General features: G+C 44.9%; 1 protein-coding gene and 1 long non-coding RNA gene across 2 annotated transcripts; one reads left to right on the top strand and one right to left on the bottom strand.

Moving 5' to 3' along the window:
- The first annotated feature begins 1,446 nt into the window (after positions 1-1,446).
- On the top strand, positions 1,447-24,574 carry LOC109527928 (proprotein convertase subtilisin/kexin type 5-like). Its single transcript, XM_019890138.1, has 37 exons — positions 1,447-1,925; positions 3,274-3,378; positions 4,119-4,268; positions 4,460-4,603; positions 4,922-4,998; positions 5,231-5,325; positions 5,390-5,571; positions 6,107-6,315; positions 6,641-6,658; positions 7,005-7,082; positions 7,160-7,263; positions 7,867-7,987; positions 8,651-8,845; positions 9,433-9,569; positions 9,679-9,801; positions 9,990-10,092; positions 10,157-10,347; positions 10,517-10,601; positions 11,704-11,807; positions 11,994-12,126; positions 12,211-12,326; positions 13,238-13,340; positions 13,604-13,740; positions 14,287-14,637; positions 14,976-15,018; positions 15,165-15,307; positions 15,651-15,851; positions 16,991-17,074; positions 17,254-17,452; positions 18,348-18,559; positions 19,367-19,609; positions 21,282-21,533; positions 21,741-21,909; positions 22,814-23,037; positions 23,433-23,533; positions 23,691-23,874; positions 24,031-24,574. Exons 1-37 carry the CDS (start codon positions 1,776-1,778, stop codon positions 24,498-24,500), a joined length of 5,736 nt encoding a protein of 1,911 aa, XP_019745697.1. The 5' UTR covers positions 1,447-1,775; the 3' UTR covers positions 24,501-24,574.
- Positions 7,166-18,438, bottom strand: LOC109527929 (uncharacterized). Its single transcript, XR_002170603.1, has 10 exons — positions 18,274-18,438; positions 16,937-17,035; positions 14,078-14,174; positions 12,232-12,371; positions 11,555-11,799; positions 10,487-10,574; positions 10,307-10,360; positions 10,117-10,225; positions 7,875-8,026; positions 7,166-7,274 (listed from the first exon to the last, which is right to left on the bottom strand). It is a non-coding gene; the product is annotated as an uncharacterized LOC109527929 (long non-coding RNA).
- Positions 24,575-25,141: the final 567 nt, after the last annotated feature.

The raw sequence follows: 25,141 nt of genomic DNA, 5'->3' as shown, positions 1-25,141 counted from the left end.
TAATCCTTTCAGGGACAACGGTTATCACGGTGGACAGCTTAACATGTTGTCAGGTTACAGGGTGCAGGAAAGGGTGAAAAATGTACCATATTTCCACAAATAGGATATTGATGGGTGACATTTGGGAAAACGAACAGCTCCCTCAAGTTTCAATGAACACTTCATCTCGCAGGGGTACATTTCGACGAACAACTAAAGGCCGATGAAGCAATTAATCGACAACAAATCGATCATCAAATTCATCGATAACGATTTCGATTCATCATTTAGAGCACTGATGGGCATAAATGATTCCAAAATATTGTTAAAATATTGAGGAAAAAAAAATCGGTAACATTCTCACCTATGAGAAAATGGCGGAACGTCACATGACCGAAGACGAATTACGTTACGTTAGCGTAATCCCCGTGTATGGCGCGATAGTTAGGAGAAAATGGCGGAACGTCACATGACCGAAGACGAAAAACAAGTTAGCGTAATCCCCGTGCATGGCGCGATAGTTAACATAACTACAGGCTGACGGCGTGATGATGTGAACTCTAAAATTGAGTTTTATTGATATCTGCTGAAAATGTTTTTTGGTGTGTGTTCAAATAAGCTGACAATATGTTCAAAAAGGTGTGGTGAAAATGTGCTGAAGCCGTGTGGGAGGGGTATTTTTAGATTGTTTTGTTTTCAAATGATCTCGCTACATCAGCGCCATGAAGCTATCTCACGGAGGGGTCTAGAATGGAACTCCAGCTGCGAATGTGCAAATCGGTGCATTGGGAATATGGTGTAGATGACTCCAAAACAATTGTCGGTTATCTCTGTGGGCGTCCCTGATCGAGTCATTTCGACAGGACAGGAGATGCGCTTGATGGAAAGAGGCTTAGAGCGTGCACAAAGTGTGAGCAGCGGTTGGTGATTAAAGCTCATCAGAATGATTTAAGACGGGTTAGTCACGCTGGGAGCCGCACGTTGAAAAAGAAATATCAGCCGTTGAAGGCCACACGTTGATGGAAATGACAGTGAAGAGGCGCTCTCGTTTCTAAATACCTAAAAAAGAAAAAAAAAAGAGCTTTCACCCTGAAATTATGACAGAATTCGAAGTATATCCTTTATTATGAGGAAATACTTGGGCTTAATCCTTAAATCCTTTTATCAACCCTACACCCCATTCAAAGCACACCATGTTTGCTTAAGTGTTCACACAAAACAGACAAAACTCCTCCGTCATGCCTGTAACTGCGCAAACGGGAGTTCAGAACAGTCAGAGATTTGTGGCGGTGGGAAAGGGGATAGCGGAAAGCCAGGACAAGGGGTGCCAAGCTTTCAAAATGATTCATGGCAAAGTTATTGGACATCAAAGTTAAATACAACAGAACAGGAATGAAATGTTGCAGATTGAATTTGAAGAATTAAGGTGAAGCCACAGTGCTGGAACATGATGCACAATTTGAAATTGAAGTACTAAACCACGAGTGGAAATATCAAATCTACCGTTGGGGATGCTAAAAAGAAATGGAAATCCGTCCATGATTATTGGGCCAAATGGCATCGTTTGAGATGGGAACACAGCTGACATTGTGCGTGTGAGATGATACCTGCCATCCATGTTGGGCCAGCCACCTGAAACCTTCTTCATCCTTGTGAAGTACCAGTCCAGTCCAGTCCGGTTAGCCCGCTGAGAAGCACAAGCGATCCAACCTGGTCATGAAAAAAAAAAAAGACAACTTTACACAATGACAAACGCTAGCGGGGAAAGTGCGTGAGTGTGGAAAACTTAAGCCGAAATGGAGCTTTTCTTTGCACTGTGGATCGGAAACTTTCTGCACTTTTGCCAAGCCGCCATCTACACCAACCACTGGGCCTTGCGGATAAAAGGAGGTGCTAAATCTGCCACGGGGATAGCAGAGAAATATGGATTCGCAAATATGGGACAGGTACCGTAAGTCACTCATTTTAACTGCCAAACTAGCTAGCTACTTAGCTAGCTATACATTTATAAAATGCTTAAAAAATAATAATAAAAGGAAAACTTGAAGTTACATTGTGCTGTTTAAGTATTCCCTTGATTTTTTTGAGATAGATAGAAAGATAGTGGGGGTCCACTGTACATACAGTACATATACAGCTCTTACATTGGATCCTACTACATTGTTTCTAATGAGGTGGCCTGCTGAGTATAGTGAAGCCAAACACTGCAAAGCCATATATAAAACAGCATTCATTATATGAGAGGCAACCGTAAATTGTACTTTCGGAAGGGGCGCAGTAAATGAAAATGTATTCTACGCAATTTGCTGTGCAACATCTGCCCGGGCAGGGTGATATTTATGATCCTTTTCTGGTGCGGGGCAGCGATGGTGGTGGGGTGAGCGCGGGAGGGATTTAGGTATCAAGTATTAAAACATTGATCAAATGTGACAGTCAAAGCTGCCGCGTTCAGTCGCAGTAAAGCAGCGGACGACAAAATATATAAATAAAGCGAGAGGTAATGAAGTGTCGCTGTAAGCTGCGGCGGATTTCAGTTAAAATATTAGTTTAATTACGTCAACGGCAACGCTTGTGTCGGGTTTAATTTACGCCGTCTTTCACCCCGCGCGCCCATTTAATTTGCCTTAGCCATATAATATTCATTATTGGAGCGGTTAACCTCGAAGCAGCAGGCCCGCCACTGTTTTAATCATATAGGAATTTGCCTCCCTCCGCCCACCCCACCGTCTGGGAACAGTACAATATCCGAAAAGTGCGGAAAAGGGAGTGCATTAATCAGCGAGGACAAAATGGAAATAATCACTGTTTTAACAAGTAAAACAGATGGGAGTTACGATATCATTTGAAAACATCGGAGAGAATAAGTCTCTGTATGGCTGATATGAAGGACTTGAGGTCAGGAATCGATATTACACATCCTTAATAGGAGCTCGATTTTATTCTTGTCACCCGCCTTATTATTATCATCCATTGAGCGCGTTTCCATGAAATGATCTCGCTGAGCGGCTCGAAATAAAAGCTGCTTATGAGATGACGTCTTGAGGCGACTAACGTTTCGCGGCTTGAAAAACGACTCTCGGGTGTACGGTTACCACGCGATTGATAATTTATCAGCTGTTGAGTGTTGTATGAGTCACCTGGAGACTAAATTATGCATTTTCTATTACGATTTGGAAACGGGTCCCGGGTGTCTTATTAACTGACTTTTGTGAAAGGATCAAGAATTACTGCATATATATATATATAAAAGGTATATTATACATATGATTTTTTTTTCGGCATCTGTGCACCGAGATCGGACAGCTGAGGAGTCATTACATCTTTCGCCACCACGAAACGGCGGCGCGGTCCACGGCGCCCAATGAAACGTTGACAGCACATGTCGCCATGGAGATCAAGGTATAGTAACGCATTGCTGACAGATGATTGAATTGAAAATTAGTCTGGTTATTATTTATTTTTCAGGCTCCTGCCTTCCTGTGTGGAGTTTGCATGTTCTCCCCGTGCCTGAGTGGGTTTTCTCCGGGTGTCTCTAACTCCAGTTTGACTTATCTACAATTTGATTCTCGGATATTTTCGGTCATGAAAGAGAGAAATTTTAAAAATCTGGGAATCAAACTCTCACAATGGGGTCACAGATTTCATGGCAGATATCCAAATTTCACAGGCGCATGTTGGCCGCAGAGTTGTAGACTTTTGTAATGAGGAACCCCATTCACACGAATGACAAAAGTGACATCATTTGTCCTTGGAAAAATGACAAAAGTCAAAACTGAATTACAGATATCGCGATCAGTTGTTTCAACGAATCACAATAGTTACAGATATCTTAAATTACAATTCAAGCTAGCAAAAATGTAATTATGGGCAGCAATAATAAAGTTCCAAAAACAAGAAAAAAAAAAGACTAAAAGAACAAGCGCTGAGCCTAGTTGAACCCTTTCCTGCACCCTGATAACATCAGCTGTCCACTGTAGTAACCGCTGTCCCTGAAAGGGTTAAACCCGACTTTGAAACCTGAACCACAGATGTAAACTTTTTTTTTCACCATAGTGGATTGAAGCGAGGCTCGAAACATCAACACAGTCCGTTTTGGGCAATATTCTCTTACCTTACATGTTCGCACGTTTGTTTTTAAGGTGGAATGGCTGCAACAGCAGGTGACCCAGAAAAGAGTCAAAAGAACTTTGTACTCCTTCAGCAAAAAGAGCTCCCAAAGTGGAGATGCGCTTCATCAGCACCTCGACTCCCACTTGAAACACTTCAAGGAGCACAAGCCCTGGTACAATGTGAGTCGATTGTATCGTGGTGCCATCTGGCCTTCCCTTCAGTATTTATTTTTTTCTGACAACTTTTTACATTTTCACCCTGCATTTGACAATAGTTTTCTACTTTCTACCTTCCGACTTTGTCAAACACGGGATTGTTACTTTTTTAAGCCCCAGCCACTAATTTGGATGTGCCTCCATTTCCTATGCAGCTCTGCGGTGATGACTCCAAAGGCTGCCGACCTCCCATGAACATTGCCGGGGCCTGGGGGAGGGGCTACACCGGCAGGGGGGTGGTGGTCTCCGTCTTAGATGATGGAATCGATGGAGAGCATCCAGAGCTGAAACCGAATTACGTAAGTACCCCCGGGATGGGATGTGAGGCTTTCGGCAGCGAGGGGGTTGGGGTGGTGGTTACATTAATCATGATCAATTTAGCGCAGCGCTTAGTGTAAGAGTGCATAACAGAGACAGATACAGCAGTCATGCTGTAGCTTTTGGGCCAAAATGCTTGGAGAGGACTATTGGAATGGACATGAGATGTCTGATCCACTTAGGCGTCGGGCGGACTGTTGCACAATGCTCTTTGTGATTGTTTTGATGAAACGGAGATGGATAGCTGCTGGCATCTGGTTATCCATACGTGCTGCCGCTCATAATCGAATCTCGTTCAGGATGCTCTCGCCAGCTTTGAAGTGAACGGACAGGAACGACATCCGTCGCCGACTTATTCGGAGACGGCTGCCAACTAGTGAGAACTCCTTGATACTCGGCTGTCCTCTGCAACCCCCCCCCTTCAAACGTTGACCCTTCCTTTAATTCATGCTCCATTTTCCCCCGATTCTCCTGTAATTGCATGCATAAATGAATATGCAAATTCCCAGCTCCGTTTAGACTTCTGTCTTCTCGTTGGTTTGATGTAACGGAAATAGCCGCCCTCATACAATATGCATCCAGGCTCATGTTCTGATGTTTCTCTGCAGTCATGGGACTCGGTGTGCAGGAATGGTAGCCGCCGCCATGATGGCAAACCACTCCACGTGCACGGTGGGAGTGGCTTTCCGCGCAAGGATTGGAGGTGAGTCCACCAACAGGTTTTGGAAGTGATCCCAACTCGAGCCACGGGGCCGTCTCACCCGTAGACGTTCGGATACTGGGTGGACTGGACGGAGAAGTGACAGACATAGCTGAGGCACAAGCGCTGAGCTTCAAACCGCAGCATGTTGATGTCTACTTGGCCAGCTGGGGGCCGGAAGATGACGGCGCCACTGTGGATGGACCTGGACCCCTGACTCGCCTCGCTTTGGAGAACGGCATCCGAACCGTGAGAATATACCACATTTCCTTACAGTCCGGCTGGTTTGGTCACTCAGTTCCAGAGACTTCCATTCCTATACAATACATTGGTACTCTCCTGCCACTTCACAGAGGTCGGGGAGGGGGGATGAAGCAATTAACTCTGAGTGCCATTGACGTCAATTGCCGTCAAATAGGTTTTTTTATGGATATCAGCGGAGAAAAGTCTTGGCCGACTCTGATTTGATCATTTATACAAAATGACAACAATCACAAGGATGCCCAGACACCAACCCGACGACAGCTCCTAACATAAGCCAATAGGCCACCTCTAACAAACTAATACTGCAGTATATACAGTACGGTAAAAAAAAATGTTTTTCATTGAGCTCCCTGTTGCATTTTTCGGTCATGAGCCACAGAGCCTCAGTGGAAACCCGATGATTAAAAGAGGAGCCACTATTGGAGCACGGCTTGTAAAAAGTTTCAAGGACGTTTCCCTTGTCGTTAACGAGGCTCACGCTTGATGAATGGCCTCGGTCTGCCGCTCTAATTAACAACAGGGTCGACACGGGAAGGGCTCTGTTTACGTCTGGGCAGCGGGAAGCGGCGCAAGTAGAGGTGACCACTGCTCGTGTGACGGCTACAGCAACAGCATCTACACCATCTCCATCAGCGGCGGCGGCGGTGACAAGAGCCAGCCGAACCACCAGGAAAGCTGCTCATCCATACTGGCAGCAGCCTCCACTGCAGACGACATTGTGAGTCGAGGGTGTAAAGAATGTTGGGAAAAAAAAAAAAGGCACATTGGGCAGGTATTGCGCATGGAAGGGCGGATGCAAATTTTTCAAAAGCAATAAAACGTACACATAGTCAGATAGGAATTTTTTAAAAAGTGGAGGGATTTATTTTATTTTTTTAAATTTGTTAGGATGTTTGTTAGGCCACTTTTGAGATCTTTCAAGACAAAAAGGGAACCATTTCTCCTTATGAGGAAAGGTGAACATACATTTTATTATTATTTTTTTTTAAAGCAAAAGTAAGCATTTGTTTGTCCAACCGGTGGTAGTTAGTAGGCTGCTTGCAGTTTGTTGAAGGATGATGGGACCATACCAGTTTTGATTCTGGGTAAGGAGGAGCCAATGTGATTAAAAAAAAAAAAAAAAAAAACAATTTCCCCCAAAAAAAGAGGGAGATTTTTTTTTTCACCATTAGATACTAACTGCTATAAATAGTACCTTGCTATGTCAATGCCAAGGTAATTTCCTACTGACATCAATATGATCAGGGGTGGACTTCAGCGGTGCACGAGGACTGGAAATTGAATATTCCGCTCCAGTTGAAGTCCGTCACTGTACTTTTGCGCACTAATATCTTGCATCTTAGTCAGTCAGCTTGACTGAGGTCATTTGATGACCAACGTCTAAAACTCACGTCATGTGCTTCACACTCACAACAGAGCTGCGCCTTGGATAAATGGTGCGCGGCCCTTTCGGTCTCGGCTGCGGCGGGCGTCATCGCGCTCACCCTGGAGGCCAAGTACGCTCGCCGCTATCCATCCTAACTAAGACATGAAATGAATTGCGCTGATGAGTTTCTGTCCGACCTGTTCTCAGTCCTCTGCTCACGTGGAGAGACGTCCAGCACATCATTGTTCGCACGTCAGATACTCGCCAGCTCGCCGCGGCCGACTGGCAAAGGAACGGGGCAGGACACAAAGGTAATGCACCACTGGAAAGGTAAAGAAGAAAATGGATCTTGATATGATATTAGATATGACATCGAAAATGTCCATACAAGTAAAAAAAACGGTCATATTTAACCATAATGGAATACATCGTAACATATTCTGTCATGTCAATGTGACGGCTTGCCAGCCTCCAACAAGTCCCCCTTGCTAATAATTAGCTACAACCTTAATTGAATGAACCCTTTGCTGGCATTCCTAACTCGTTTCATTACATTTTTAATCATATACCATCAGTGGAGTTAAGGACTTGCAATTTTTAATGACATTAGTTGGCCTGTAAGCATGACAATGACTTCACATAACGTCCCCCCCCCAAAAAAATATATATATTTTCACACAATAGAAAATCACAAACGAATGCAATGTTTTGCTAAATGTTTTTTTTTTTTTTTTGTCCAGAAACAAGTCAAACAGGAAGCATTATGCACGAATGAAGCATTGTGTGTACATGGCAGAGATAAATGCCTACAAACTCCCGGGAGTGTGTGCAATGTGAAACTAGAGCACCTTTTTATGTGTCATCTAATGACATGTGTGCGTGCGTGTGTGTGTGCGTGTGTGTGTGTGTCTCAGTGAGCCACCTGTACGGCTTCGGCCTCCTGGATGCAGAGAGGATGGTACGGCAGGCAAAGCGATGGCAACGGGTCCCCCCGCAGCGTGCATGCACAGTGGAGCCGCCCACTCCGTCGAAGAGGTACGATGACATTACGCGGCTACATCAGTCCTCCCCAACCTTAATTGAGTCAAGACATATTACATCACCCCTTTGAACTGAGCCGGGACATTTCCAATCGAATCAGAACCCCACTGATTCGTCCCACTTTTAAACTGAACCGTCCTTGAAATGCACCCACTCGCACTCTTTTATTGAAGAGTTGCACGGCCCTGGTAATTAGCTCGAAGTCCAAACGGATTGCTCTGACGCCATCCCGGATACTACTGCCAGTCACAAGGGGCGATATTTGCTGGGATCTGATAATTGGTATTGTAATGAGTGGCAGCTATCTTAGTGCTGCAAAAGTCCATTGAGTAAGCCTCATTCTGACACCTTAAGAGTTGAATATTTTAAAACAATTGTCGATTTAACAGCCGCCACAATTATCCTTGTGATGGCAGGAATTTCGTCATTGTTTTGTCATTATTATGACTTCAAGATGGCGCCGCGAGAGTGGCTGCCTTGACAGCAGCTCCTGTACTTTTTGTTCTTCTACTTTCTTCCTTTCATAACTTTGCTGCTGTAAATTAGGAATGTTCTCCATTGTGAGACAAATTCATGTTTTCTTATTCTTATATTGGATATTGGTGCGATTATGTACCTGATGAAGTGTCTGACCATTTTCCTCCCTTTACCCAACAGAATTTTGAATAGGGGCGGCGCACTGACATCGGTGCTGGAGACGTCCGTCTGCTCGGCCTCATCCCGAAGGCGGCGGCACGTGGCCTTCGTGGAGCACGTGGTGGTGCGTGTCACGGTGGCTTGCAGTCGCCGCGGCGACCTTTCCATTACGCTCACGTCGCCCTCGGGCACCGTGTCACAGCTTCTCGATAAAAGGTAGCATCTCTGGCTCACTCCTCATGCTGTGTCACCCATTACCGCCATCCTGCAGCACTTAGCCCTGCTGTGCTAAATCCTTCAATTTGGGGCTGGGGGAGAAGATTTTCCCGTGCTTCTGATATTTTAGTGTAGCTTAAATTTCGGTTGTACATACATGTAATATGCAGCAGAACCTCCAAAGCCAAATATATTCCCTCTAAATTCAATGACTAACTAACTGACTGACAAAATAGTAACTCACTAATTGAACTAGCTCACAGTTTAAACAAGCTTGTTTGGTAACTTAGCATCTACAGAATAGATAACTATCTCACTGACAATTACGCTATCTAGTCCATACTGACAAAACCAGCTAACAAATGAAACTAGCTTGATAGCTAACTAATAAATGAATGTTGCTAACAATTTTAAACCAATATCAAAAGATAAATATGCAGCGACCGAAGTAACTAACCGGACCGGTTTCACTTTTTGTCTCGTGTGGGCCAGCGACTGTGAAATCCTGTCATTTTTTTTTCCTCCCTTTCGACAATGTGTATGAAGCTGTCATAGTATCCGTGTGGTGACGATGATTTTTCATTTAGGCCTCATGACAACTCCACTGAGGGCTTTCGCCAGTGGGAATTCATGACGACTCACTGCTGGGGGGAGCGAGCGGTCGGGGAATGGACCTTGAGCATCCGTGACTCGCCCTCTGAAGGGAGGGAAAACTCACAAGCGGGTGAGCTTGTTAGCTTCTTTGTAAAAAAAAAAAAAAAAAGCAAAGTGAGGTGACAGATCACTACAGGGCGTGGTTTTCATCTCTTTGCGCTCTTGTGTTTGTTGCGCAGGTACGCTGGAAAAGTGGTCACTGGTGATTTACGGCACCGCGTGGCCGCCGTATCCCGCTCGGCAAAGGTTTGCGCGTTCGGCCGAGATCCCGAAGGAAGCCGATTTTGCCGAAGAATACACAGGTATGTGTTCGCCAATAGTGATCTAAATGGATAACTTTCTAACTACTGTCCAGAAGCTCTGAATCAATATCAAATCACATAACTATTTATGTAGCAGTATAGTATGCAGTCGTCAATATGTCTTCAATTTCTGTTGAAAATTTACAAAGCTTCGCTCGTGCACTTTTCTGCATCTTCGCCCTTTCCAGGACCCTGCGACTCAGAGTGCACCGACGACGGCTGCGAGGGTCCCGGCCCGTGGCAGTGTGTCACATGTGCCCATTTTTTCCTTAAGTTCAAGAACAACACAAGGTCGTACTGGTTGACCAGCTTTACCTCAAGCAAGCTTCTCACATGACTCCCATGTCTCCAACAGAATTTGCGTGCCCACGTGTCCGCGGGGGTTCTGGAGCGACAGGCGACGTTGCAAGCGCTGCTTCGCCACCTGTGAGAGTTGCAAGGGAAGCCGCAGTGACCAGTGCACTTCCTGTCAAGCCGGGCATCATTTGACCGAGGGGACCGATACCTGCACCGCCGGCTGCGAGGAGGGCTACTTCCTGGACCACGGTGGGTTTTCTGGCTAACGAGAATGCGAAAATGCCGTTCTGTCATGAACGGCACGTCGCAAAATACTAGCCCCAATTGCAAGTGTGTGCGTGTGTGAGAATGTGAGAAAGAGCGTGAAAGAGTAAGACGGCGAGCTCACCGGGCCGTATTGTTTGAATTATCCCCGCAGATGCAAAGATGTGCAGGAAGTGCGGCGAGAACTGCTCGAGGTGCACATCCTCCAGCATCTGCAGGGAATGCAAAGCAGACACAAGGTGAGCCGAGCATCTGATGAGGCCGCCGACAAGAGTTGAGTAAACAACTTGCACTCCTCCCGCGATACTCTTCGGCATCGTAACGATGGGCAAAGAGCCACGTTAATGTTCTGCATCTGCAGATGGGCTGATCAAACGCTATTTCCATTTGGCACTCAAGGAAGGACAAAACAAATCACATGCGAATTTTTTGGAACACAAGCAACTTACATGAAAGTAAGTGATCGAATTACAGTTAGGGGGTTAAAGTAGTTGGTGTTTTTTTTTTTTTGCCTATACTTGTCTAATTGTACCATGTATAACTCATGATACTGATTATATTTAGCATACGCGAAATATTAATTTAGATTGAATTATTTTAATAATCGATTAATCTGCCAATTATTTTGTCAAATAAGTGAGGGGGGGGGAAGTTCTATTTTCAAGTTAAGTCAGGTCAAGTACAACTTTATTGTCAAATGTGCTGTATGTGCAACATACAGCACAGATGAAATTTCTTCCCTCTCAACCAGACGACAAGAGGAGCCGCTGCGGGTGCCCGCGCCACCATTTTCCATCCTTATATTGAAAAACAGGACGTTATTTCAAAATGACAGTTTAGTTTGCAAAGCAAACATACACTTTTTTTATAAACTGGGATCCAATAGCTCTAAAAACTTGACGTAATTCCGAAAAACTGAGATCAGTTGGGGATTCTGCACCCCAACATGAGTGAAAAACAGCTGTCAGCTGAAACGCAACAATAATTGTGTTCCCTCAACAATGATTTCACCAAATCGGAACGCTCTGCAAACATTTTCATTTTGAATTGTTGACAGTGTTCAAGGAAATTACAAACTCCGATCACTGCTAAGCTATTTTCAGAACAGGCCTCCAGGCATGACTGTGGTGACCCCTGCTTTAGTTTCAAGTTTGCACACGAGATCTTTAATGTGCACTTAAGCTGAGCTGACCTCGTGTCCGTTGCGTTCGCTGGGCTCTCGTCGAGTGAGTCACCCTGACGCCATCGCGTGATTGGCTGTGGGTGTCGCGCCGCTGCATAATGTCTCTTTTCTCCCTCTCTCTCTTTTCCTTTCTTCCGCTTTATCCGCCCTCGCTCCAGTCTGCATGGGAACCGCTGCCAGCGGAGTTGCGCGCCGGGAATGTACTACGACGAGGTAGAGGGCCTGTGCAAAGCTTGCCACCGGGTGTGCGCCACCTGTGCAGGTGAGACGTCAAAGCAGCCACCGATTAAATACTTAAAAAGAATTTTAAAAATATATGCAGGTAAAATGAAGTTATTAAAAAAACATTTCGCAGATCTTCAAGTTACGGCTCGTAGAAGCCCACTGCGCTAAAGGTGGTCAGGTTTGGAGAGACGTGCTCTTATCTTCCCATTTTCTGGCTCATCAGGCGCCGGCGTGGAGGCGTGCACCCGGTGCGCCGACGGCTACCTGATGGAGGACTGGAGGTGCGTCGCCTCCTGCAGCAGCGGCTTTTTCGCCGTAATTCCCGAGATAGCCGACGAGCGTCGGATGTGTAGGAGGTGAGCGCACTGGTGTGCGCTCAGGTGTGGGCGGCTTGTTTATCTGCTGATGGCAGACCTCGTTCCCGTTTTGTGCTCCTGCAGGTGCGACGCCAGCTGTCTCACCTGTGTCGGGCCGAGCCGGGCCAGCTGCAGCAGCTGTTCCAGCGGTCGCAGCCTGCAGGAGGGCGAGTGTGTTCTCCAAACGCCGTGCGCAGATGGTCAGCGTCTGCCCGCTTTTTTTATTGGCTCGCGTCTTTTCGCGTCTAAATAAACACAACAGAAAGCAGCACGCGCTCGTTCCGCTGGTTGCCGTCACACTTTAAACACTCGCTCATTGCTTTGACAACAGCTTATCACGCGCGGCTTGCTCACCGCACTTTCTGGGCGTCGAAATATGATTACATAGTCCACCCAACAAATATTGGGAGACGTAATATTATTCATTAGGTTGTCCAGCCGTGACTCAAATATTTAATGAAATGAGATTTAATTTGAATGGAACCCTTTCATGCACCCTGTAACATGATAAGCTCTCCACTGTTGTCACCGCTGTCCCTGAAAGGGCTAATATAAATATTTACATTTACAAATTAAGAAACGAAATGTAATATTTATTAAAGTGCCAATGAATTAATCTGACTTCAATCTGAATTGTACTGAACCTACGACAAATGGATATAATGCATTTCATGACTTTCCCCCCCCACACATACAGTACATGGCCATTCAATCAATCAGATCATTGATCCCGCCCACCATTTATTGATGTCTAACGTTTTGATGTCACTTTCCAATGCATCGTCAAAACATTTCAAAAACCGCAATTACATTCTTGAAATTGCCAGTTGATCAGACACTTCGTTAAATCATGAAATAATTTGTTAAATAACAGAAAAAAATAATCACCGTAATGTGATTAATTCTCAATGCAACTCACGTTAATAACAGGTCATGAAATGTCTATTGAATGTCTATTAAAAAAGGTTCAACGTCAATAATTAAAATTCAATTTCACACTCGACCAAGTAAATCATATTTTGATATTTTACCTTTGATCCACATTGAATTTGACATGTATTTCATGAACCTTAGGCAGAAACAGACACTCAAGATATTTCTTTGACGGCAGGGGAGTACCAGGACAACGATGGGACGTGCCACACGTGTCACCCGACATGCTTGAATTGCTCGGGGCCGCGGCATCAAGACTGCACCGGCTGTGGCGCTTCACAGTCAGTTGGACTCGCTCAATATAATGCTGAGTCGCATTGTTGTCCCCACCTAATACTGTACAATTGTGATCAATAAGCCAAAGTGCTGAGGGGGGGGAGGGGGGGACGCATTGTAAGTTTCGGTCCAGATTCTCTTCCAAAAGGTTACAGCATTGTGCCAATTGAGTGGGGAATTGCACCAAAAAAATTCAAGTTCCTGACTGGCATGATTTAAATGAAGAGAATTTGAATGTGTGGTGATTTTTGGTTTGTTGTCATTGCAGTGCTCTGGACGAGGGCCGCTGCCTGGCCGAGTGCGCCCGGGGCAAGTACCAGTCGGGTGGGCGCTGCCACTTGTGTGACCACACCTGTGCCACTTGTGTGGAGGCGGGGCCTAACAACTGCACCAGTTGCGATAAAGGCGAGGACGCACCGTGTCTTGTTACCTTTCGTTAGCTCTGTCTGTTTGTCCTTTATTTTTTTTAACACTGTCAAATGAATGAAGTGGGACTTCTTAACTAAAAGATGTGCTTTGTATGTCAGAACTGAGTTTAGCCTGGGTTGCTAGTGGAAGTTTTGGAGAGTCTTCACCACGTGTGCATGCATGGGTGCATCTCATCTATATAAAAAAATAAAAATTACGGCTAATTTTGTTGGAGTTTGAAATAATGTGAAATGTGGTAGTTTGTAGTATATTTAAAGTTTACATTAATTATATAGAAAAATTAAACATTTTTAGGAGGGTACCAATTACTCACGTTTTTTTCAGCGGGGCTCCGCTTCGTTTTTATTACGATTCCTGTACTTGGCTGCAACCAGCAGTGGCGCTGTTGATCCATTCAACTTTCTTGTGGACTAAAAAAAAAAAAAAAAGAACAACATGACATCGCCTATTTTGCTTCTTACGTAGCATTTAATGTTTCAGATGACAATTGAACAATGAGCGAGGGTTTGTAAACTCCCGCAGATAAGTTCGGAATGGAGCGTTACCTCCACCGAGGCCGCTGCGTGGACGCCTGCCCCGAGGCCTTCTACCACACTCAGGAGCGGAGCTGCGAGGCCTGCTCGCACCGCTGCACCCTTTGCACAAGCTCCGCCCACTGCCTGAGGTGCAACTCCTCCTACTACGTGTCGGATGGCACCTGCGTCAAACTGGAGTGCGGCGAAGGCAAGCCAAGTCTCGCTAGCGCCACTGGCCTTCTGCACTTCGACCCCCTCCGAAAAAGTGCATTTCCTGCTTGTCTTGCAGGCGAAGTCGAGGATCCCGATTACAGCGACTGCATGGCCTGTGAGGAGGGCTGCAAGCAGTGTGTCCTATGTGAGATCACACGAGCTATTTCCCCCATCACGGGCTGAGCCCTCCTGACCACACCGTCGGCAACACTCAAAATAGATCAAAGTTGTCTCGTACTTTTGAAAAAAGTACTCACTTACTTAGCAGAAGTCCAGATATGTGGATAAAAATAAATAAATAAAGACACAGGGTTTATAGCAGCCAAGATGATTCAAGCAAAGCTCTTTTTGTAATCATGACCTCATTTTCATAAAATGACTTTTTGAAATGAAACTTTATGGACATAAAAAAAAAAATAATGTATTCTCGTAAAATGACAGTTTGACTGTTTTTCTTACGAATTCTTCTTACGCTTCCGACAGATAACCCCCGGCATTGCCTGTCCTGCAAAGAAGGCTTTTACAAGTAATGCCTTGTGTGATCTCGCCTTCGTCTTTCCTCGCTCAGCCTCTCGCTTTACTGATCTGACCGACGTTTCGGCCTTGAAGAGTGAAATGGACTAAGGCAGGAGTAAAAGGGAGCTCATCGACTGCTGCCGTTTTTGTCTTCAGCTTCCAGGATGGCTGCTACAAAAACTGCCCCGCCAAGACGTACGGCGTGGACGAGGAGATGACCTGCTTCCCGTGCGAGGACAACTGCGTGAGCTGTGACCAGCACGAGTGCTACTGGTGCGAAACAGACCTCTTCCTGTCAGGTAGCGCCTCTCCTACTAATCTGGCACTCTTGAAAGCATATAAGTGATATTTCGGGGTCAAATATTAATTTCTTTCTTTGGGGGGGGGGGTTGCAATAAGTCAGTTCTAAGTTTTGAGAGACTTGATAGGTGCTACTGTTTTCGTTTGGAATCCGGCGAGTTCAGTAGTCAACTCTTCTACGATATCGTAGTAATTCCATTCATTAATTTCTACTTGCCGATTTTCTGATGGGAAAGAGGGGAGTGGAGGTTAGCATATTTGCCCCAGATTTTTGAGGTTTAAATTTAAGTGTAAAGTCAAATGGCCAACTAGGAGCTTGGCATGCATATTTTGTTTCCTCAGAGGGAAAGTGTGTTTCCGTATGCCCCGAGGGTTATTACGGCGACGAGGACACCAACGACTGTGAGGAGTGCCACGTCGACTGCGTGTCCTGCAGTGGCCCCGGTCGCGACGACTGCGTGTTGTGCCGTGATGGCGCAACGCTGGAAAACGGACAGTGCGTGACAGACGAAGACGTCTGTCCGGTGCTGACTTTTCGCAGTGGTGAGAATAACAATTCAACGGTTTCTTGTCCAAAATTAATAAAAGATTTCAGCTTAAGGACTCAATCAGAATGAATGAATCTCTGCCAGAAACACTTTGTGATGATTGTGTGCGTGGATTATTTAGCCCTCTTTCCAAGACTTTCAGACATCTCTAAGCACCCTCTTGTATTTTTGGGGGAGGCAAGTCATGCAATTCTAGGAATTAAAAAATAATAACAACAAAACAATTTTTGGGGTAGGTGTATTCTAATATTAATTGATAAGGTGGATAGTACAATTACTCATTTTATCTCTATAGGAAATATAATTAGTGAATTTAACCAGTTTTTATAACTGAAAATGAGTGGTATATTTTAAGATAAAAGGTCTGTAGAGCAAAAAAATAGATCAAAATAAATCTGTTTCCATGGATATGAATACACACTAAATTAGCTATTAGGTGAAAAACAAGATTGGATTATAAATAGTGTACTTTCAGGATGAGTTAAATCCCGGGTTAAATTTGACCCACTAATACTAAAGATGTGCTATCCAACACAAAACAAAGGTTAAATCAATTGGAGAGGCTAAAAAGAACATTGGAAATGAAAAAGGGGTCATCTAACAATCGTAAGAGTAAAAATACTAGCTAGTTTGCGACCTAAACAACACTAGCCAAGCGTAAATTGGCATTTTTTTTTTGTGTTGATCTATATGGTTTTATACTGCAGATTTATGTCACATTTGTGTCACTAAATTCAATCAGTTGTCACCTAGCTTTAGCTTCACAGTTAGCACCGATGTTGAGTTAGCCAAATTTTGTAACCAGACCCAAATGTCTGTGTCCAAGCAATTTAATTAAAAAGTTGAATTTACATGCTGTGACTGCTTTAGGATTTGGAGTTGTACTCTCAAAATTACACAACGCATGTTCATGTAACTTTGTATATGTTCGGGGTGTGGGCTAGGGAAAACCTACTTTATCGAGCGATGGAGAACGGGCCAAGGCAGCGTGCTCTTTGAAAAGCAATTAGTTTGTCTTCAACGTCAATACTGTATAACACATTTTTATCGGAGCCTTTCTGGGGTGTAACGGGTAGTCACCTGTTGCTTCAGGTTTCCAGGCTGTCATGATCGCATGTGTGTTTGGTGCTGCAGGTGATGGCGAATGTGCACAGTGCCATCCATCATGCGAGTCCTGCTCTGGAAAAAACAAGAACCAGTGTACCAAATGTACAAATGGTGTGTGGGAATCTCACTCGCTGCAGTTCTTTATCGTAATCCACAATAGACACACTTGGAGATGTCCTTGTTTTTTTGTTTGTTTGTTTTTTCCATGAAAGCTTTTTTTTGAACATTATTAATATTGTCTGCAGCAAAAACAAAAAATGTAATCTAAACCACGAGCGGTGCTCTTCCAGGACGCTTCCTGAGCCCTCAACAAACGTGCGTGACAAAATGTCCGCCGGGTTCGTTTGGCGACCGGCTGAGTGGCGAGTGCGAGGTGTGCCCCGCCGGGTGTTTGGACTGCGTGGACCTTGAGCGCTGCACCCGCTGCCTGAGCCATTCCACCGCGGTTTTGTTCCTGCAGGACAGCCAATGCGTCCAGCAGTGCGTCAGGTGAGATTTTAATTAATCCCGCTCTTATCGGGAGTTCCAAAGAGCACATGCATACGATTCATGTACGCTTCCAAAATGTTCTTCCAAATGTCTTATAATTGAAGAATATAACTTGCCCGGTGCTTTCGGAACTGCGTAAAACGTTCTTTTTAATTACTCCCATGAGTTATTGTTATGTATCCTCGGGTCCCTTGAAAAAGTCAAGTCTATTTTCCATATTACGTCCATAATGTTCACATATATGAAAACACTGCTCGAGGCATCCTGAAGACTCTTAAAAAAAAAAACAAGTCTCATCCTTGACATATTCACTGGCCATCATTTTGACTTTTCTTCCTTGACATTTATGAGCAATTAAATCCACACTGCCTGAGCGTCATGTCCTTGCACGCCATATCCTTGGGTGTCCATTAGCGCTCAAATGACGGGGATGAGAGTCGGCCCAACCTGGCTTTATTACCTCCGCCAAGGAGCTTATTGCTGCATGCCAGTCGCAAAATTATGACCTCAGACCAGGAAAAACACATTGAAACGTCGTTGGAGTTCTTATTTGGAAAATAGATGGACGGTACTTTGACTTCATCGAGATGCGGAAAACTGTAGACAATGGGGGACTGTATAAACCACATTTATGTGGATTTGGGGGGTTTTACGAGATATTGCCTTTTTTTTACGCAACCGGTTTAATGTGAAAATTGGCATGCAGAGATGTGGCAGTATTGTCTCTATGCAGTTATTTACACCGAAAAGAGTCAACATTTCGTTCAGTACAATGTTGATATGCAAATTCCCCACGTGTTAAATACACTTATGTCACTTACCGATAACCTTGGCATGCCAATCCGTCTTCAAAGTACACCAAGTTGTATTCATCGTGAGCGAATGATCTCGACAGAGGCTACCCGGTCGGTCAGGTGTGTCGAAGCTGCGCGTCGGGCTGCGCTTCCTGCAAGAACGCCACCTCCTGCCAGAGCTGTGAAGAACCTCTGCTGCTGCTCAATCACCAATGCGTGCGGGAATGTCCCGCGGGCCACGCGGTCCACATCCGGGAATGCCGACGCTGCCCTCCGGCCTGTGAAGAGTGCAACCCTTTTGGAGACTGCACAGGTGACGGAAAATGTTTGTGAACTAAGGTTCATAATTCATTTTTAAAACAGACAAGTGGGTGAGACGAGGTTAAAATGTGTCAGCTCAATTCATCTGTCACTATTGAATCGCTTTAGAATCAATTTTCGTATCGACTATTCCATTGAGGACTCAAGGAATCGGATGGTTTTACATCCCCCTATTTTTGTGGTCGACTCCCCCACCCCACCCCCAACCCCCAACCCTATCGACAAACATAATGGCACTCACAGTCATGTATTCTTTGTCTTCTGCCAAGAATGATATAAGTGCCATACTGATGAGCTGAGAGAGGAGCTGAGATGTCTCAGTGAGGTGTAATTATGAATCCCTGGTCAGTATCATCCGGTCAGGAGTGGAATTCAAAACACCTCAATGACCAAAATAGGTGGCCAAGGCATGCAGGGACACCACAGGGTGCAGAATTCAACAGAGGAGACAAAAAAAAACTAATGACCATAGTATTTATATTTATGATATTACGGGGTGCCATTTTTGCCTATTAAAATACACCTTACAAAAAAAAGTTCTTTCTTTTCGGGGGCGGGGGCTGGAATGGATGAACGGCTTTTCCATTTATTTCATGGAAAGATTATTTTGAGTCTTAATGATATAAATTTCAAAAAAATAATCTTTAAGAAAAGAATAAAGATGTTTGATAAAACCGTTTTAGTACAAATGAAATCAACAAATATTACAACACTTTTGGCAACTCAAACACTGCATTTGAGAAGCAGGCTCATTTTTTTTTTTTTTTATCTGCCACGACAAAATGTATCCTTTTCGCAGCCTGCGAGGAGTATCACTTCCTCCACGAGGGCACGTGCGTGCTCGACTGCCCCGACCGCTTCTTTGGCGATAACGAGCGACGGGAGTGCCTGCGCTGTCACCCCGACTGCCGCTTGTGTGACGGCCCCAGAAGCGACGACTGCGACGCTTGTGTGGACTCCCTGGCCACAATGCGCGACGGAAAGTGCCTGACGCCGTGTCCCGCTCGGACATTCATGGACGGCGCGACGGGAGAATGTCAAGGCACACACACACACACACACACACACACACACACACACACACACACACACACACACACACACACACATAAACTGACTTCTCACCTCACTCACGAGCTTTCCCTCTTTCCACACAAACACGCACTCTGTCTCACACATACTGTGCATGTGAGACAATGTGTATGAGTGTGTGTGTGAGAGTGAAAGACAGCAAAAGTGTTTAAAAGGGCGTGGGAGTATGCGTGTGTCTGTGTGTGAGAGGGAAATAAGGTGTGAGATCGCATGCGTGTGTGTGTGAGTTTGCATATGTGTTAGACGGCACTTCCACACTCTCTTTCACGGACAGTCGCACGCACACACAGTTACACTCCCTCTCGCGCTAACTCTCACGCCGTTCCAACAATCTCACACTGTCTTGCTCTCTGACGCGCTCACACACGTAGACCCTTTCACTCACACTTGCTCTCCATCGCAGTCACTCTCACACACTTTCTTTGACTCACGGAACACCCACACTGCCTCACATCTTGCCCACAAACACTCTCACACACATTCTCTCTCACACAGACAAGGGAGCCTCACATCTTGCACACTACCACTCTCACACACATTCTCTCTCACACAGACAAGGGAGCCTCACATCTTGCCCACGAACACTCTCACACACATTCTCTCTCACAAAAACAAGGGAGCCTCACAAGCACAGTCTCACACAAACTTTCCCTCTCACACACACACTACTTTCTCTTTCTCACTCATGCATGTGACCTCACCTCTCATACTATCTTGCTGGCTTTCTCCAGCTCACAAGCACTTATAGACCCCTCCTACTCGCATGTCCTGAGAGTCTCTCGCAGCCACACTTTTGCACACTTTCTCACATATACGCTCCCACTCGCTCTCACACACTCTCACTCACTCACACATATGCACACATTCTCTCTCTCTCACTCACTCACTCAGTCGCTGTCTAAATCTATCAAATTCTCACTCACTCTCACTCACACACTTTCTCCCACTCTCACGCTCACACACGCGCAAACCCCTTCAACTTCCTCAGTTGACTTGCGTCTCATTTTTTAGTCAACATTAAGAAGTTCTCCCTCTGAGCGCGCTGAATAATTTTAGCGCGGATTAAAATAGCAGTGACACTCCTCAGAAGTTAGGCAGCTGTCACATCGCCTCCAGATAGAAACTCGACTGCTTTCGTAACCCCCCGTGACCCCACTGCAAAATTTGCTTCTCATTGCATCCGGCGCCAGCATTTTTTATTTATTTTTTGACTTTCCCCTTGTAATTACAATGACTTTTTTCTGATGACATTAAAACTTTTGGTTTTTGTACAATGCATTTTTTTTTCCTCTTTATATTATGGTCCCCTCACCGCCGTGAAAAAAATTGTTTGTGTTTTCATAATTACTTTATATGGTCTTTTTTTTCCCCTCATATAGTTAAAAATTTATTTTCTGAACTTACAATTTTTTTTTTATTGTAAATTCCGATCCCATTTTGATTTTTATTTACTAAAAAAAGGACTTGGGCATTCCTATAGCCTGACCTTTTATATTATTATCATATGTAATGCTAATATATCGATTTCATTCCATGTAATGCATCGCGTATTTTTTTTGTTACTGATTCAATTTTATTCTGCGACTAAATCGTCCCAAATCTGGTTTTGCTTTTGGTTTTAGAGTGTGACGTCTCCTGCCTCACCTGCGTCGGGCCCCTGGCCGGCTCCTGTTCTGGCTGCGTAGAAGGCCACAGACTGGAGAGCCACAGGCAGGAGGCCCACGGTCGCTGCGTGCCGTCGGACGTCGAGTGTTCGCCGCACGAGTACGTCGACGAGCGCGGGGGTTGCCGGCCTTGTCACAATAACTGCCGCCGCTGCTCCGGCCCGGGAAAGAACCGCTGCGTGAGCTGCAGGCAGAGAGACCTTCTGCTCAGTGAGTTCAATCTTTTCAAAAGGTCCTGTTAGTGATTACAGCGTTATTTAAGGAAACCTTTAAGTATACATTATATTCCTCTTTCATGTTTTTTTTGTCTTAAATAAAAGACAGTAACCTGGTTCTGCATTCAATTAAATATAGCAAGTGCATGCGTGTAGTAAAGTGGACCAAAACAACAAAGGAAATCCTTCCCCTAACCACTAGATGGCAGCTGCGTGGACGTGTGCCCACCAGGTTTCTACACTGACGAGTCGCGGCAGAAATGTGAAGCGTGCCACCCGACTTGTCAGTCCTGTGTCGGGGAACACGTTTTTTTTGTCGGGAAACACGGCCACCAGTGTCTGGCCTGCAAGGACCGGCTCTTTCGACACGGGTAACCTCAAAACAATGTCTTTTACTATCTGATCTGAATCAAGGTTAGTATTGTTCAAAAATGGTGTAAAAGAGCTTAATCATAAAAGTAAGCATAAAAGTAAACTTTTTTTTAAACATGGATTCAAAAGCTTTTGCACTTTGGCAGCATAACACCTCAATGCTGATGCACCATGTTTGCTTTGAGTTCTGCACTGACCTGAGAACCATACTGGGTTTATATTCCATCTGCATTTCTATAATGGATTCAGAACCAAAGCCATTTGGAGATTTATAGACCAGTCGCAGAATTTAAAAACACAACTCATAAAAGCTAAACTAAAATGAAGCAGTTTTGAAAAAAAATAAGCCTTTTTTTTTAAATTTACAATCTCGCTCTAAAAACGAATTCAATCAAAACAACAAAAAAATCATGAAAAATCCCAAACTATTCTAACCCCGATCTGATGTCACAAACCGGTATCATTTCTGTCTTGGCACAGTCCAATGGCCCTGAAACTTTTTTCGGGGGCGGGGCACAAATGTGACATACAGTGCGTGCATTAATTAAGGTTTTTAATCCATTGTCAAACATGCGGCAACATTTTCAGGAATTTCCAGTCCCTGTGAGGAAAAAAAAAAGCCCACTATCAGCAAGCTCCTAACTTTCCGCGTGGCGTCGTTTCTTTGAAGCTAATTACGTTGTAGATTCACTTCACACGGCTGTAAAATGCTAATTGTTGCTGATGTTTAATTGGCGGACGGCGATGGAGAAAATTAAATTAATGTGGTGTTAAATTGCAATTAAATCCTGACCAGTTTATTCAGATGACTTGTACAGCGAGTGTGCAAATGAAGCCTTCGTACTTTGTTGTTTAATGGAGCGTCATCGCCATACACTGACCTCTGCATCTTCTTCGTCACAGTCACTATGGCAACCAGGGCTCGGGGACATGCGAGCCGTGCGACCCCACTTGCGTCGAGTGCTCAGCGGACGGGCGCTGCCTTAGCTGCACGTCGGGACTGGTTTTCATGCCGCGGGAAGGCCGCTGCCTCCACGCCTGCCCTCGCGGCTTCTACCGCCGCCAAGTTGACGATGACACATACGCTACGTGCGAGCGTTGCCATGGCAACTGCGCAACCTGCTCAGGTCAACATGATATTGATTACAAAGGTGAAATGGGAAATGTACTAGTACAGCGGTGCCATCAGACGGGGTCAAGATTTTCAAAGAGCCACATAAATGTGCCTTAAGGAAAGTCCGCTACCTTAATGCTAACGCCAAATGCAAAATGCCATAGATGGGCGAATAAACAGTAACAGTATTTGGTATTATAACCCATGCAGAAATGGATATTGGTCCACAAACGGTGGCGCAACATGTCAACAGAAAACATAACCATACTCACAGGCATACGTATATTCTTTCTTCTGCGGAAAACGGAGCTTTAACCCTTAACCACATAAGGGGCATTATTTGGTGAGCTAAAGTTGTTCCAATGTTAAACCATCATAGCTTATACTGTATGATGATATATTTTGCAGGAAAAAGCTCTCACTCCTGTGACTCGTGTGACCCTGGTTACAAACTGTCAGGCAGCACGTGCGTGTCTTTGTGCCAGACGGACGAGTACGTGCGAATTCAGGTACAGTACAATCGGCCAGATTCGAAGAATGTTCCTGTTGACCAATGAATGTATTTTAGATATATTTTTTTAAGTCATTACAATAAAGGATAATCTTTTTTTTCCACATAGTAATTATAATAATGACAAATGTTTATCTCCCTCCATTGTCTGTCAGGGTTCCGGTCACATCTGCGAGGACTGCGACGCCTCGTGCCTGCGCTGCGAGGGTCCCGGCCCGGCCAACTGCAGCGCGTGCCCCCCACACGCCATCCTTGAAGTCGGGGGGCGCTGTCTCCTTTGCTGCCACGCTGCTGCCGCCGCCCACAAGCAGGATTGTTGCAACTGCACGGAAACGACAGGTAGGCGACAATGGTCAATATTTGTATTCAAATAGTCTTTAATTATATTTATTTAGTATTTTGAACTTGTGAATATTAATGTAGTTATTCATTCATGTTTTTTTTTAACCTTTAAAGCATCTTAAATTTTGAATATACAGCATTTTTTTTTTCCAGGGACGTGTGTCCTCAGTACCAACCTGGCGTTCAGGAATGAGGAAGAGGAAGTGGAGGAAGAGGAGACGAGAGGCAACCTGGTGGTCTTCATCATGGCGTGTATCCTTCTAGTGGGCGGACTCACCGGCGGCGCCGCTATCTTCCTAATCCAGCGCTTTCGCTCCAAGAGGGTGCCTACGGAGGGGAGCCCGCACGGCTACGAGAAGTTGGGTTCCAGTTCCGGCTCCAGTTCTGCCGGCAACTGCTCCTCCTCGTCTTACTACAAAGGCACGCAGATGGTGGACTTGGGCGCCAGCTATTCGGTCGCAAAAGGGGATGAAGATGAGGACGAGGAGGACATTGTGTATATGAGTCAGGACGGGACCGTCTACAGGAAGTTCCGCTATGGACAACTGGGAGACGACGATTTGGAGTACGACGACGAGAGCTACACATCCATGAATCGGGTCTTTGTTTCCCACCTAAAATAAGAATTAGAAATATCCAAATTATTTTGATGACTTCTTCATTATTGATATAACTCTATAAAAGTGTGCAACCGTCATCATTTGTTCTTTATCAACCATGAATGTTGGTCGAACTTAAATTTACTTCACTTTAAATTTACCTGAGATATAAAACCAAACTCAATTTTAAGGGCAGAAATTAATTGAGGAAAGTTACAGTAATCCCTTGTTTTTTGCGGTTAACTGGGACCTGAAACAGCCCCGCAAACTGAATAACCGCGAAGTAGAATTTGCCCCCCCCAAATTGGATGTGATGTTTCCATACAGTTCAATGTGAACAAGGATTTCGCGGCTGTTTCACAGTATGTTAGCACCCTCTGTTGGTGAAAGTCAGAGACTACAGGCAATTGACAACAGACCAGTTACGTCTATGGACATGTGAGAGTAAGCTGGATGGGGAGAGCCGCTGTCCACGATGTCGGTGAAACACTGAAGCTGCAAAACTTGAAGCACAAAGTATATCTTTCAGATGAATAATGGTTTAACTCAGAGATGGGCAACTGGTAGTTTGGAGGCCACAGTTTGAGTGACCCCTTGATTAAAAAGAAAAACCCCAATGGATTTCATGCAGGGTTTAAGTTGTAATATCACCAATCACCACTAGA

Source organism: Hippocampus comes, unplaced genomic scaffold, assembly GCF_001891065.2.
Source record: "Hippocampus comes isolate QL1 unplaced genomic scaffold, H_comes_QL1_v1.1 scaffold185, whole genome shotgun sequence".
NCBI classification, from domain to species: Eukaryota; Metazoa; Chordata; class Actinopteri; order Syngnathiformes; family Syngnathidae; genus Hippocampus; species Hippocampus comes.
This window is presented reverse-complemented; position numbering and strand designations above follow the sequence as displayed.